The sequence below is a fragment of the Danio aesculapii genome, chromosome 24, assembly GCF_903798145.1.
Source record: "Danio aesculapii chromosome 24, fDanAes4.1, whole genome shotgun sequence".
Taxonomy (NCBI): domain Eukaryota; kingdom Metazoa; phylum Chordata; class Actinopteri; order Cypriniformes; family Danionidae; genus Danio; species Danio aesculapii.
Window position 1 is genome coordinate 21080117 of NC_079458.1, and position 14837 is coordinate 21094953.

At 33.4% G+C, this 14837-nt stretch overlaps 2 protein-coding genes across 2 annotated transcripts; one reads left to right on the forward strand and one right to left on the reverse strand.

Moving 5' to 3' along the window:
- The first annotated feature begins 387 nt into the window (after window positions 1-387).
- Window positions 388-4196, forward strand: sat1b (spermidine/spermine N1-acetyltransferase 1b). Its single transcript, XM_056450563.1, has 6 exons — window positions 388-650; window positions 935-986; window positions 1064-1147; window positions 3000-3101; window positions 3178-3218; window positions 3727-4196. Exons 1-6 carry the CDS (start codon window positions 585-587, stop codon window positions 3895-3897), a joined length of 516 nt encoding a protein of 171 aa, XP_056306538.1. The 5' UTR covers window positions 388-584; the 3' UTR covers window positions 3898-4196.
- On the reverse strand, window positions 3591-14136 carry apoob (apolipoprotein O, b). Its single transcript, XM_056450562.1, has 9 exons — window positions 14053-14136; window positions 11029-11133; window positions 10821-10940; window positions 10591-10623; window positions 10416-10470; window positions 8971-9066; window positions 8779-8870; window positions 7622-7711; window positions 3591-4728 (listed from the first exon to the last, which is right to left on the reverse strand). The coding sequence occupies exons 1-9, from the start codon at window positions 14077-14079 to the stop codon at window positions 4687-4689; spliced, it is 660 nt and encodes a 219-aa protein (XP_056306537.1). The 5' UTR covers window positions 14080-14136; the 3' UTR covers window positions 3591-4686.
- Window positions 14137-14837: the final 701 nt, after the last annotated feature.

A 14837-nucleotide genomic window follows, 5' to 3' on the forward strand; every position in this document is an offset into this window, starting at 1 on the left:
GACCCCCCCCCCCCCCCCCCCACACACACACACACACACACACACACACACACACACATACACACACACTTAACGGTTCAACCTTTACCGTAATTACGACATTGTTTTGAATGTTTTCAGTGTGATAAATGGGACATATAAAGTTTTGAAAAACGCTCTTCTAATATCGTTTGATATGAACTCACATCTTTTTTCCATCACTCTGAAGGAAATATCGTTCAAACTTACGCACATTCACCAAGAGCACCAGTATTGATCTCACTTATACATATTCATCAACAAGGGCAGTGCGTCATGACGTTCCTCAAATGGACACCTCCTATTGGTTCGCGAAGGGAAAAACGTTATTATGGTGATTAACCCCTCCCCGCCGGCAAATATATGCTCGACATTGATAAACAAAGAACATTTACTGAAGCCAGGTGAAATCAGCCGGGTCAGTTGCTGCATGCGAGTCCCACACAGGAGAAACCCAAACTTGACAGCGCAGGGTAAAACCCGGGACAGCGAATGAAGAAACACCTTTTGCTTCACTTCACATATAGAGGACTAGTGAGAAAAGGCAAAAAGAGTAAAAGAAGAAAATGGCTAATTTTAATTTGCGTAAAGCGGAGCCCAAAGACGTGCCTGACATATTGCGACTCATAAAGGTAGACTTGTTCGTTTATATATATATATATATATATTAGGACGGCAGAATATTCTGTCGAAACTTTTTTAACAAGTGCATAAATATTCCCGTTTTGATGCCCTCTACTAAGTACTAATTTTAAAAGTTATTGTGACACATATTTAGATTTATTATGTCCAAATGATTACAAAATATCCAAATATGACCTTCTATGACAACAACCCCTATAGGCCAACCGCCTTCAGGACTTGGTGTTCGTCCAACAAAGTTCTGAAAGCATTTTTTCTTTACTAATTTCTGCAGGAACTCGCGAAGTATGAAGAAATGGAAGACCAAGTTCTTATAACTGAGAAAGGTGAGGACCGTCAATGTATCTGATGTGAGATCTGATCAGAATTTGGCCCGCAGTGACAACAATAGTTTTGTATTTAGACCTGCTCGAGGACGGTTTCGGAGAGCACCCGTTTTACCACTGTGTAGTCGCAGACGTGTCAGCCGAGCATCAGAAAGTTGAAGGTAAAACACTAACTTTAACCTGTTGAATATCTGAATAGGCTTTTTTTTGGGTCACCATAAGTTTGTTATATATAGCTCATATTTTGGCTAAATGTTTTAGAATACGTACTTTTAACTCAGCAGGGACAAAGTGTATGGAACAACTTAGTGTTTAAATTTTCATTTTTGGGTGAACAATCCTTTAATAGTTTTATGTCAGATGCACATTAACCCTTGTGTGCTGTTGGGGATGTATTCAATCTGACTTTGAGTCTTAATTTGGCCACAGTTTTCTCTGCGTTTCAGCAAATGGAATGATTTTTGGTGACATCTTATTTTGACACACATTTTGGGAAAATACTTTGAAAATATTCAATAAGAAACTCTGGGCAAATTGACTACCTGTTTGTTATGTTCTTGGCTATTTTTGCCCCATTGGCTTTTATTATATGGTCTTTTTGTAGCAAACCTGTTACACTATATAATCATGCATTCTTGATTGTTGGTGTTCTAACGATTCTAACTGTTGATCATCAGTTGCAGAGCAGAGAAAAGTTTATTTTCTGGATAAAAATAATAAAAAAATTATATTGTTGTATAAAGTGTAGTGTGGGCATGTGCGAGTGTGGGAGAGACTTACCTTAATATGTTTGAGAAAATAAAAAAACATAGTACACATATTATGTGTATTTATGCACTCACACTATAATCTGCAGTTTTACTCCATAGAACTCCATATAAAAGTCTGAAGCTTTTTTGCACAGGCCTATCTAAAGGGTTCCTACTTCCAACTGATGATTTACAGTACAAATGTAAAGTTTTACCTTTTCTAAACGGGGGAAAACACCAACAATCAAGAATGCATGATTATATGCCATCATGGCTTTGCAAACAAAAAAATTTCATTAAAATGGAAGTCAATAGGGCAAAAACAGCCACCAACATAACTAAAGGGTAGTCAATTTGAACAGTACACAAGGGTTAAATAAAAACCACAAATGTAATTACACATGTGTAGTTTTGGAACCTTTCTCTTCTTTAAAAATGCACTTGACATCTGAAACATCCGTGTTGTTTTCTGCAAGTCCAAATTAATCAAATGACACATGTTTTTGAATTAATAAAAAATACATTTCTCACTTGTCACACTGTTCTGTACTTTAAAAATATTTGATAAATATTTGTTACACTTTATTTTACAGTGTAACTACACATTTAAAGTCCCTAAAAAAATCAAAACTAACCATATGATTTTGTTGGCTCACATTGCCAGTTTTGTGGTGAACAATTTATCTGTGCAAGTCATTAAGAAAAAAAAAAAGTTTGTCTTCTAATTTTTAAATAAAATATAAAAATCCTGTTTTCAGGTAAATTATCATATTACAAGATAAGGTAATGGGCGTGGCTAACATTTAATCAGGCTGGTTCAACTATCAGTTTTGACAACAAACAGAAATGGTGAGCAGGTGGAGTCTGTTATGTTGTAGTAACTCTTCTAAAACCCCTCTCCCAATCTTTCTGAATGAAATGCCTACTTTACTACATCCATTCAGCCCACGATAGAAAAAACAAGCCACGCCCACTGTTTGTGTAATTTAATATTCTATCTAAGAACTGCGTCACAATACAAAAAAAATAACAAACGCAGCTTCTGGTATATTGGGACTTTAACTATTAACTAATCATAATCAACTGATCAATGTACTTACTAGATGGTTAGTGTTTTCATGCATTTAATTATGCATAATCTATTGTTATCACTATAGCAAGTGCATACCGTAAAAGGTGTTAACCAAATATTTGTATCAAAATATGTTTTGACATCTGTGCATGAACAAGCATGTTCAGGTAATGCAACTGTGTTCACCTATAGGTTGTTCTGTAATTGGATTTGCAATGTACTACTTCACCTACGACCCGTGGATTGGAAAGTTACTGTACCTTGAAGACTTTTACGTCATGAAAGAGTACAGAGGTGAGGTTTATGTTTTAAATACATCCCTTACAATATTGTGGCTATTTTCTGAAGTCTCTAATTTCATGGTTCACAGGTTTTGGAATTGGGTCTGAAATCCTGAAACTCCTCAGTGATGTGAGTTCTTTTTCACATATTGTTTTAAGACACTAATCTATACCAAACCTTTTAACTGCAGATGCAAACATAGTATAGAGGTAAAAAAAAAGAGATGTCAGGTCAGTTTCTACAGAAACTGTAGAAAGTTTTATTTTGAGCAGCATGATGCCTCAGTGGTTAGGACTGTCACCTCACAGCAAGAAGGTCGCTGGTTTGAGTCCCAGCTGGGCTAGTTAGCATTTCTGTGTGGAGTTTGCAAGTTCTCCCTGTGTTTCCCAGTACTGTATTGCGACTGGAAGAGCATCCGCTGTGTAAAACATATGCTGGAATAGTTGACGATACATTCTGCTGTGGTGATTCCTGATAAATAAGGGACTAAGCCAAAGGAAAAAGAATGAATTGAGTTTTATTTTGGTGGTTTTCCAATTTAACCCAACTAGCTTCAAACGTAAGGTACACCTCAAAGCATTTTGTGTTGTCTTTAGATGTGTTGCGCATTAACTTGAACAGCCGTTTTCTCCTGCAGACAGCGGTGAAGAATCGTTGCAGCAGCATGCATTTCATCGTGGCTGAATCCAACAAGACGTCCATCGACTTTTACAAGCGTCGCGGGGCTTCAGACCTCTCGCTGCAGGAGGGATGGCGACTTTTCAGGATCGATAAAGAGAATCTTCTGAAAATGTCTGCTGAAGAGTGAGCTGGCCGACGTTCCAGTGTTCAAGGAGAACTAAAGACAGCTCACAATTTCTCAGTTTATAGATCTTTAATTCAATATTTTAGATACTCAGTGTTATTGATTATAATAACAAACAGTAATGTACTCTAGAAGAAGTTATTGTAGTACTCGTGTCATATTTTGTAGTGTATATGTAAGATTAGCTTATCAATCAACTTTTTTGTATCCAATTTAATGTATTGGAAATCTGAAAAATAAATATTAAAACTTGTATTTAAATAATAATTCAGGCTTTAATTCTAATAAAAATGTGAAATTCACATTTGTAAATGTGGTAAAATTGGAATGCTGAATTCACAGAAGGGATCCTGGACGGTGCTGTAATTGGCAAAATGTCTCTTTATGCACAGACCAAATTCATGGTTTGTGAAATCCTAAGTTATTATAAAACTTATAAATTGGATCTTTGTTTAGTGACACTGAAAGCCCTGGAGAAAGTCAAGCCAGTACTCATGTAGAAAGCTCTGGAAATGGATGTATAAGTAAATAAATATTCAGCAACATTCAGATTCACACAGTGCAAGTCATGCAGGTGATTCTGTCTTTCAGCTTGGTCCAAATGGTTGCTACCAAATTGTGCATTTATATATAAAAGTACATTTATATAGTTCACAAAACGTTGCTGAATACAATTACAGTAAACACTGCCAACATTGTAATAGAGTAATAAATACCACCATACTGATCAGTACACAGATAAGAGAATCCAGGTGCAAAGCAGGAACTCTTCCTAAAATGTGCTGCTTTGTCTCAACTTGATTTTTGGCTGTCTGATTTCTGTGTCTTCTCAGTCTGTGAAGAAAACAGATAAAAGGTTACAAAAGTGTTTATATCACAACTTCTATGATGCTTTTATGAGACCACTATTAGATTACTCATCCTCAAATCAATCAGGATGTATTTGTATGTGGCTTTTTTTCTCCAGTTGAAGAGCTTTTAGCTGAAACTGTTGTCCTTGGGGATTTATTAAATGCAAGTCAATGGCTACTGGCACATGAGAGGCAAATGATAATATACAGGCAAAACTATTTGTTTATGGACTGTCAAAGGGCTGACAGTTTATTGTAAAACTGTCTTTGATTTACTACTGAAGGGAAAAGTTCAGCTACATCTCAGATGGCCTGAGGAAACTGCACATTTTCATTTCTGGGTGAGCTATTCCTTTGATGTTAAATATATGTGCTGTCAAAATTATATGACAGTAGCTATGTTTCCATCCAAAATGTGAATGAACTATATGCTATATGGAAACATAGCTAGTTTTTCTTTGGACTCACTAAAGTTTTGGATAGTCTGTTTTATCCACTTAATCTATTTTTAAAAAGTGCGTTTCTTTAAAACTTTCTATTAATCAAAACTATTAATCAAACAATCAGCTGTGACAAGAAACATTTCTCACCAAAGCGGCATATTTTTGAACATTTAAACATTTTGTGTTTTAATACATTGTTCATCTTTTAAATACTCATTTTATAATAAATCTAAGAGGTCCTATTTGACCCAAATTGTAAAGAATTGTAAAGAGTTTTATTTCTATTGTCTATGAGTTGAGATTTATAGTGATTTTAAGTAGAATTTAATGACATAATAAAATTACTTTTCAGTCAAAGTTATTAGAAAAGTAATTTAAATACAATTTAATTAATGTTGATAAATAGTCATTTGTATAATTACTTTTTTAAAATATATATACAGTGCTCACACAATTGAGAACAGCTCATTTTAAAAATGAGTATGAATATTTTGATCCATTTCTTAGTGAATATAGGCAGTGTATTTTGGTGCATTTAAACAAATTTATTAAACAGATATATTTATTAAAATAATATTTTAGTCACCAAACATATTTAGAAATTGAACGATAATACATTTAATTCATGCAAAATATTTTTAAAAAATTGCAAACTACAAAATTTTAACAAAATTCTAAAAACATTTAGTTTCTCTTGATTTTTTGCTATTTTTAAATTTTGTACTTAATATTTTTCTATAACATAAATTTGGGTGTACTAATTTTGGACCATTATCATAACTTACTTTGTATATATATATATATATATATATATATATACACACATACATATATACATATACATACATATATATATATATACATACATATATACACATATATATATATATATATATATATATATATATATATATATATATATATATATATATATATACATATACATATATATATATATACATATATATATATATATATATATATATATATATATATATATATATATATATATACATATATATACATATATATACATATATATATATATATATATATATATATATATATATATATACATATATATATATACATATATATATATATATATATATATATATATATATATATATATATATATATATATATATATATATACACACATACATATATATACGTGGTCCGAATTTACATAAAACACTTTTTCCTGAATGTTTTTAATGCATTTTTAACATAGATTTTTTTTTACTTGCTTTGACTATCAGAGTTAAATAAGTGTTTGGGACATTTCATATGCTGCAAAACAGTTGCAGGATGACACTATATGTCTGTAACAAAATATAAAACATTTAAAATATTTTAAATAGCGAGCTAAAATGTGCTGTCCACATATGTGGCCACTTAAGCCCTAGGAGGTTATTGTGAAAATTTCCTTGCTCTGTTAAACATCATTTGGGAAATGTTTAAAAAAGGAAAAAACAACAACAAAAAAAGCAAAGGGGGGCTAATAATTCTGACTTCAACAGTATATATTCATTTTCCCTGTGGATTAGTTCTTTATTTATCAGGGGCGAAATAAACCACCAACTATTCAGCATATGTTTTACGCAGCGGATGCCCTTCCAGCTGCAACCCATTACTGGGAAACACCCATGCACACACATACACTAAGGCCAATTTTGTTTACCTAATTCACTTATACTGCATGTCTTTGGACTGTGAAAAAGAGCACACGCAAGAAACCCACGCAAACACGGGGAGAACATGCAAACACATTTGCCAATTGACTCTTCTCACTGTGAGGCGACAGCAATAACCATAAAATGTATTTTTTATTTGAACAATTATTTATATATTAATAATATTTAAGCCTGGCATCTCTGTGCCCCAGTGGATAGCGCTCTTGCCTCATAGCAAGAAGATCTTTGGTTCGAGCCTTGGCTGGGTCAGTTGCCATTTCTGTGTAAAGTTTGCATGTTCTCCCTTGCATGTTCGCGTGAATTTCTTCCGGGTGCTCCGATTTCCCCACAAGTCCAAAGACGTGCTGTAGGTAAATTGGGTGAGCTAAACTGTCCGTAGTGTATGTGTGTGATTGAGAGTGTATGGATGTTTCCCAGTGATGGGTTGCAGCTGGATGGGCATCTGCTGCGTAAATCATATGCTGTGGCGACCACAGATTAATAAAAGGACTGAGCCAAACAGAAAATGAATGATGAATGTATTTTCAGCCTTGGTGAACATACAACACTTTCTTCAAAAGCAATAAAGAAAACTAATTTAACCCAAAGTTTTAAATACTGCTGTATATCTGAGAAGTTTCTTCTTGGATTTGTCATGAGGCAACTAAGTTTTTTAAACCTTATTTTTATAACCTGCTTTAGACATTAGCATTGTATTCACTACAAAACTGTGCCAAAAGATCAAATTTCTCCCCACTTTGTCCTTGGATGCTGATTTTCCTCTCAGCAGCTCCTCCACAACAGCTCGCCCCTCCGAACCCCACGAGTACATGCAGTCCTTTGTGGTCTATATAAAAAACAATCAATTCAAATGACAAATAATTAGTGGCATATATCAATCATGTGTATCTTGAATAAGTATAAAACAATAAAGCACATGAATGTTCATTTCCAGTGCTTTTTGGAGCGAGGCAGGGAGTAGTCTATTATTCACTTTAATTGAGTGAGCTTATCCGTGGAAAAATTCTGAAAATATCCCTGCACTTTGTACTTTTCCATTAATGGATGGTCACACAGGAAGAAAAGAGGAAGGAACAGTGACTATCTGAACACACAATTCACAGGCTGAATTTCCTGCCGATTAGCACAGTTCAAATCCCAGCAACACTTATTTATTTAACAGCAACTATAAATAACTATTTTTCAATTAAATACAATTCAGAAATGCATATGTTACACAAAACAGAACTTGAAACATAATTACCTTTATAAATGACTATTAAAAATTCATCCGAAAAACAGAAGCCAGACGCACCCTAGTCATTATTTAATTACAATAGCCAATAGTACGTCTTAAACAGCAGAACATCTGAATATTTGTATTTTAGTGTATTTTAAAATTTGAATATGTAAATTGGCTGTAGGATGATGTATACACATAAATTATTGAACAGCTGTGTACAGGACAAAAATAAAACTATTTTTTAGAATGCTGCAATGTTTTTCAAGCAAATTGCTTATAGTTATAAGAGCCAATAGTTATAAGAGATCAAATATTTTATTTACAAAGTGTTTAGTGCATTTCACTAGTAATTAAGATGAGTTTAAGTATAGTTCATTAATTTCAAACTTTTTTTTGTTTGTGTGTTTTGCTGTTATGTTAATTATAAACATAATTTATATCCTTTGTTCTGTTATATTTTGTAAATGGCTTTTTTTCCCCAGAAGAAAAAAATTGTGTCCCCCTATGAAAATAAACAGCCCCTATTTCCATATTTTCTTGTGAGTCCCAGACGCAAGTAAAATAGTTGATACTGCATCATTGAAAACATCAAGTGCTGCTGTCTGTGCTGGACGTCCTGCTGAGAGACAACAGCAGACTCCATCTGAAGAGCAGAAGAAGTGTAAACTTGCCCTGGCAGCAGAGGCGGCGTGTTGTGGATAAAACACAGAGGCACACAGAGTCATCAGCCCAGTGGGAAATATCAGCCTTTTGACTGTGCTGCCTGTCCAGATAAAACACCAAAATAAGAAGCAAAACAGTTGTGAATAACACAGAAAAGATGTTACAGATCAGAGACCTCTGGTGATGAGTAAGACTCATACCTTTTGCGAAAAAAAGGCCCAGAATTCCGGAGAACCCAATAACGCCTACGCTGGGGTAGAACTCAGATGGAGGGTCTTTCAAAAATGTAAGTATATCTAAGGGGAAATAAGAAATGCAATACGGCTTTGTGTTAGCACATAAACAGCAGTATATGGTCAAAAAATATAAATAAGATTGAATTAACATGAATCCATTACTATTAAAATAAGACATTCACTGTAAGAGAGAAACTGTAAACATTAATAAAAATAAAGATATTAAAATAATACATTTAATAGAAAAATGGGTATAATTAATTAAAATAAAAGGAATTAAAAAGATTTAGAAAAATAAATAGTTTTACTAGCACTATAGACTACAAGGTGGTTTGTGGAGAGAAAATTTGTATGTAACATTGTGTGTAATTTGTAAGAAATGTAAAAAAATATATAAATAGGCATGTAGACATGGTCAAGACGATCTGCTGCAGTTCAAACCGAGCATCTGAATGAAGAAGAAAAAGGATTTAAGTGACTTTGAATGTGGCATGGTTGTTGGTGTCTGGTCTGATGAGTCTTGATTTTTGCTGCGAGATTCGGATGGTAGGGTCAGATTGTGGTGTCAACAACATAAAAGCGTGGATCCATCCTGGCTTGTATCAGTGGTTTAGGCTGGTGGTGGTGGTGTAATGGTGTTTGGGCCCATTAGCACCAATTGAGCATCATTTCAACACCACAGCCTACCTGCGTTTTGTTGCTGACCATGTCCATCCCTTTATGACCACAGTGTACCCATCTTCTGATGGCTACTTCCAGCAGGATAAAGCACCATGTCATAAAGCGCAAATCATCTCAGACTGGTTTTTTGAACATGACAATGAGTTCACTGTACTCAAATGGCCACCACAGTCACCAGAACTCAATCCAATAGAGCATCTTTGGGATGTAGTGGAACAGGAGATTTGCATCAGGGATGTGCAGCCAACAAATCTGCAGCAACTGCGTGATGCTCTGTCAATATAGACCAAAATCTCTGAGGAATATTTCCAGTACAAGTTCAAGGGAATCCAACCTAGTACTAGTAAGGTGTACCTAATAAAGTGGCCAGTGACTTTATTTGTGTGTATATATAAATATATATATATATATGTGTATATATGTGTATATATAAATATATATATATATATATATATATATATATATATATATATATATATATATATATATATATATATATATATATATAATGACTTATCAATAATAATAAGTTTAAAATGTTGTATATGAAAAAAATACAATAAACAAAAGCGTGTTTAAATAAATAAATGTTTAGATTGTAGATTAAAATAAACATCTAATGAAACAATGAAAGTAGATTTAAATGAATTAGAAATTTTGCAATTAAAATATATATACTACAAATCTGATTTAAACAAAAAAGCAAATAATGCACAGTACATTCATACCCTGTATGATATTTTGAGTGGAATCCACACCAGGCTCAACTGTCTTATAGTAAGACTAGAATAGAAAAAAAAAGGTACAGGAGATATTACAGATTAATTCGATAATAATATATCGCAACTAAACAATATGAGGATAATAATTGGGAAGCATCTAAAGATAAACAACATAACTTGCCTGTACTTTATCCACAGCAAACTGTTTCCTTTCCTGGAGGTTAATGAATTATGAGAAATCATGAAAACTATGAACTTAACATTATGAAAATTCTATAATAAATGAATGTACATTATGTATATATACATATACATATATATATATATATATATATATATATATATATATATATATATATATATATATATATATATATATATATATATAAATTCTACCTTTTTAAAGCATACCTGACACCATGAAAAATAAGGTTCGACAGTCTTTCTTAGAGATGCCACACCCTGCTCAACAGGGCCAATATCAGGCTCCTTGTACCTCAGCCGAGGCTCAGGTGTGTCATACAGCGAGAGCTGAAAAATATAGGACATTGTAAAACACTGTCAAATTCAGGAAAACCAGCTTCTTGTTCGTCCCCAAAACACAGCGTGCAGGAAGTACCTCATCAGTCATCAAGATGGCTCTGTTTTCTTTGGCATTGCTTGCAGCAAAAACAGTGGCAGACATCAAGCCAAGTGCTCCGGGCACTGCCATGGGCATAACCACCTAAATAAAGAAGGCCAGAGAAGATAAATATGAAACAAGAAATAATAAAACACTTATATCTATATTGTTTGAATACTGGACAACACACACGAACACAAAAACTTTTATTATAATGTATGATACTCTGCAAATTAGTTTGTTAATTAGACAAAACATATATAACTGAAATACACCACTCTCTAAAGAAACCTTGCTAAAATTAAACCAAACGCAAAACAATATTTAAAAGAACACGACATTGTTGTAGAATGATACAGAACAAGGGCTTGACATTAACATCCGCCAAATGTGGCTAGATTTGAGACACTCCCACTAGCCACTGGCAGGTGGATTATAATTTCAAAAATTGTGGGTCCTAACTTCAATGTATGCATTTTTAAAGTCACACCTCTGTTATTTAATGTAATCGAACGAAAAATCTAAATGAGAGATTCATTCGCTGCTCTTTAATCAGAATGTTTAAATTATACAGTGAAGAAAAGGTTCATGAGATTTGATAACTTGAGTCAATTTCAATAATAGCTATTAGTTTGAATAGGCTAAACTGTTTGCTTATTTGCAGCTTTTTCTAATGTACACTATTTATTCTATCCTTTGCAAATAATAATATAATAATAATAACATATTACTGATCGTTTCAACTGTTTCTTTACAATGAAACAGCTCTAGATGAACATATTTAGCTATTTGGGGGATTTCTTTCTTTGTTTTTCTTTTTTCTCAAAGATGACAGGTATGAAACCTGTCCTGTCCAGCAGAGTGAAACACCTTGCGAGGGTCACGTGCACAGGTGATGTGAGGTCTTTGAAAAGCTTGCATAGGCATTGTTAGCAGCATCGTTAGCGGTTTTTACTTTAACCATTATTTGAACAGATCATTTATAGGCCTAACTGCACGCTAGATCATCCCTTCATTCTCGAGTCACACTCTGTATGTTTTCATCTGCTTTCTTTTGCATGAACATACTTTTTGTTATTATAGTGTAATTATCAGCCTTTACAATAACATTGCTTTAATAGAAAATTAACTCTACATTTATGTATTGCCTAGATAACTGGTGATCTGGGACCTTTACCTGGATGAAATGCTGTGCATAGCTTTACATATAATCTAATTGATTTAAGAAATGTTTTGTTGAATAAAAAGTGCATATACAGTGCACCTGGAAAGTATTCATAGCGCTTTACTTATTTTTTTCACGTTTTTTTATGTTACAGCCTTATTACCAAAATGGATTAAATTTATTTATTTCCTCAATTCTTCACACAATGCCCCATAATGACAATGTGAAAAAAGATTTTTTGAAATTGTTGCAAATTTATTAAAAATAAAAAACCTGAAAAATCACATGTGCATCAGTATTCACAGCCTTTACCGTGAAGCTCTAAATTAAGCTCAGGTACATTCTGTTTCCACTGATCATTCTTGAGATGTTTCAGCAGCTTCATTATAGTTCACCTGTGGTAAATTCAGTTGATTGGACATGATTTGAAAACACCTGTCTATATAAGGTCCCAGGGTTGATAGTGCATGTCAAAGCACAAACCAAGCATGAAGAAAGACAAAGGAATTGTCTGTAGATCTCCAAGACAGGATTGTCTTGAGGCACAAGGCTGGGGAAGGTTACAGAAAATTTTCTGCTGATCTGAAAGTTCCATTGAGCACAGTGGCCTCCATCATCCATAAGTGGAAGATGTTTGAACCACCAGGACTCTTCCTAGAGCTGGTCAGCCATCTAAGCTGAGTGATTTGGGGAAAAGGGCCTTAGTCAAGGTGGTAATCAATAACCCACCCGATGGTCACTCTGTCTGAGCTCCAGCGTTCTTCTGTGGAGAGAGGAGAACCTTACAGAAGGACAACCATCTGTGCAGAAATCCACCAATCAAGCCTGTATGGTAGAGTAGTTTCACAACAACTCGGTGAATGTCCTTGGGTGGTCCAGCCAGAGCCCAGACCTAAAATAAGATCTGAAAAATATATAAGATCTGAAAATGTCTGTACACTGTTGCTTCTTATCCAACTTGATAGAGTTTGAGAGGTACTGCAAAGAGGAATGTGCAAAAAATCCCAAAGACAGGTGTGCCAAGCTTGTGCCATCATATAAAAAAGACTTGAGGTTGTAATTACTGCCAAATGTGTATCAACAAAGTATTGAGCAAAGGCTGAGAATCCTTATGTAAATGTGACTTTTCAGGTTTTTTATTTTTAATACATTTGCAACAATTTCAAAAAAGTCATTATGGGCTATTGTGTTTAGAATTTCGAGGAAATAAAATAATTTAATCCATTTTGGAATAAAGGCTGTAACATAAAAATGTGGAAAAAGTGAAGCGCTTTGAATACTTTCCGGATGCACTGTATGTAGCTATATTTTTCTTGTTTTGACACATTATTAAAAATACGTGGCTATGAAATAGTCAGTGAATTAGTTTTTTTTCTCTCTCTTTTGGCAGAGCAAGTAAACTGAGCCCTGAAAATTCATAAAAACCAATTGCAATGCAACACAACGCATTAAGCAAGTTCTTACACAGCTCACAAGAACGTGAAATGAATTTGTTACGTGGAATATAACATTTAAATGAAGTTATTTTAGGTCAAATTCAAACTTACATAACGTATATTTTCCCAAACACTGAATGTTATTTTATGTCATTCCCTATATAGAACGTATATTAAGCATAAAATGTAACAAATATAAATATGATTAGCAAAATATGAGACATTACTTTAAGGTCAATAAGCTACAGTTAGCATAGCTTCATCACTGCTGTAACTGTATGAACTAAGACGTCGCGCATCCTTTCAATAAACTCTTGAATATAATAGCAGAATGCTTAAAAGTACGACTATCGATCAATTGCAAACAAAAACACGACAGTATGCCCATTGGCTGAATTCATATAATTAAAATGTGTTAACCTTTGCCATTTTTCCAAGATTTGACATCTTTCAGCAGCGCATCTGTCTGCTACGGCGAGTCTGTGAGGACAAAAGGCTCTATGCGTGTAAATATCTCAAAACGTTTTCTAAGTTTTGTAAATTTTGGTGACTGAATTATGAATCTCACAATATTTAATTTGTTGAGGTAATCCTTATTAGCCATATTACAGGAAAATGTATGTATTTCGTATCTTTTACATCTCTCTTGTGTAAAGTGACTTTAAAAATACAACACTGTAAAAATGCACAGAAAAAATCCACATTATTCATTTATGTTCTCCCAACACAAATTGATCACCTTAACACTTTTAACTAATTTATCTGTATTAAACATAAAAAAATTAAGTTGTCCCAATGAAATCTCAAGAATTGTTTTGTTTCAGCTCATTTTTAATAAGTAGTTTGAATGTGCAAAAAAAAAAAATTTTTTGGAGTGAATGTTATTATTCACTGTAATGATAAAGCGCTTATTAAAATAAAGTGGATATAAAATAAGATATAAATATGAAATTACAAACATCATAAATAAAAATACAAACATGTCCTTGGCAACGTTATCTAAAATTACTAACAACAAAAATTAAAATAAACTTTTTAAAATAAACAACCGAATATGCAAATATAAAACCAACTTTACCTCTATGGACAAAATTGTGACAATACATATATTTTAGATGTTTACTTGATATTAGACTAAACAAAACTTTAGACTATGAAAAGTCCAAAATATCAGAACTGTTAGGTGAGCAAAACCTGGGTTTTGC

Excerpts from the sequence above, each read along its gene's own strand:
- sat1b (XM_056450563.1), top strand. The coding sequence starts at position 585 with ATGGCTAATTTTAATTTGCGTAAAGCGGAGCCCAAAGACGTGCCTGAC. Across the intron at positions 987-1,063 it reads AGTTCTTATAACTGAGAAAG|ACCTGCTCGAGGACGGTTTC; the intron begins GTGAGGACCGTC and ends TTTTGTATTTAG. Across the intron at positions 1,148-2,999 it reads CGAGCATCAGAAAGTTGAAG|GTTGTTCTGTAATTGGATTT; the intron begins GTAAAACACTAA and ends GTTCACCTATAG.
- apoob (XM_056450562.1), bottom strand. The coding sequence starts at position 14,079 with ATGTCAAATCTTGGAAAAATGGCAAAG. Across the intron at positions 10,471-10,590 it reads TTGCTGTGGATAAAGTACAG|TCTTACTATAAGACAGTTGA; the intron begins GCAAGTTATGTT and ends TTTCTATTCTAG. Across the intron at positions 9,067-10,415 it reads CACTCAAAATATCATACAGG|ATATACTTACATTTTTGAAA; the intron begins GTATGAATGTAC and ends ATTTCCCCTTAG.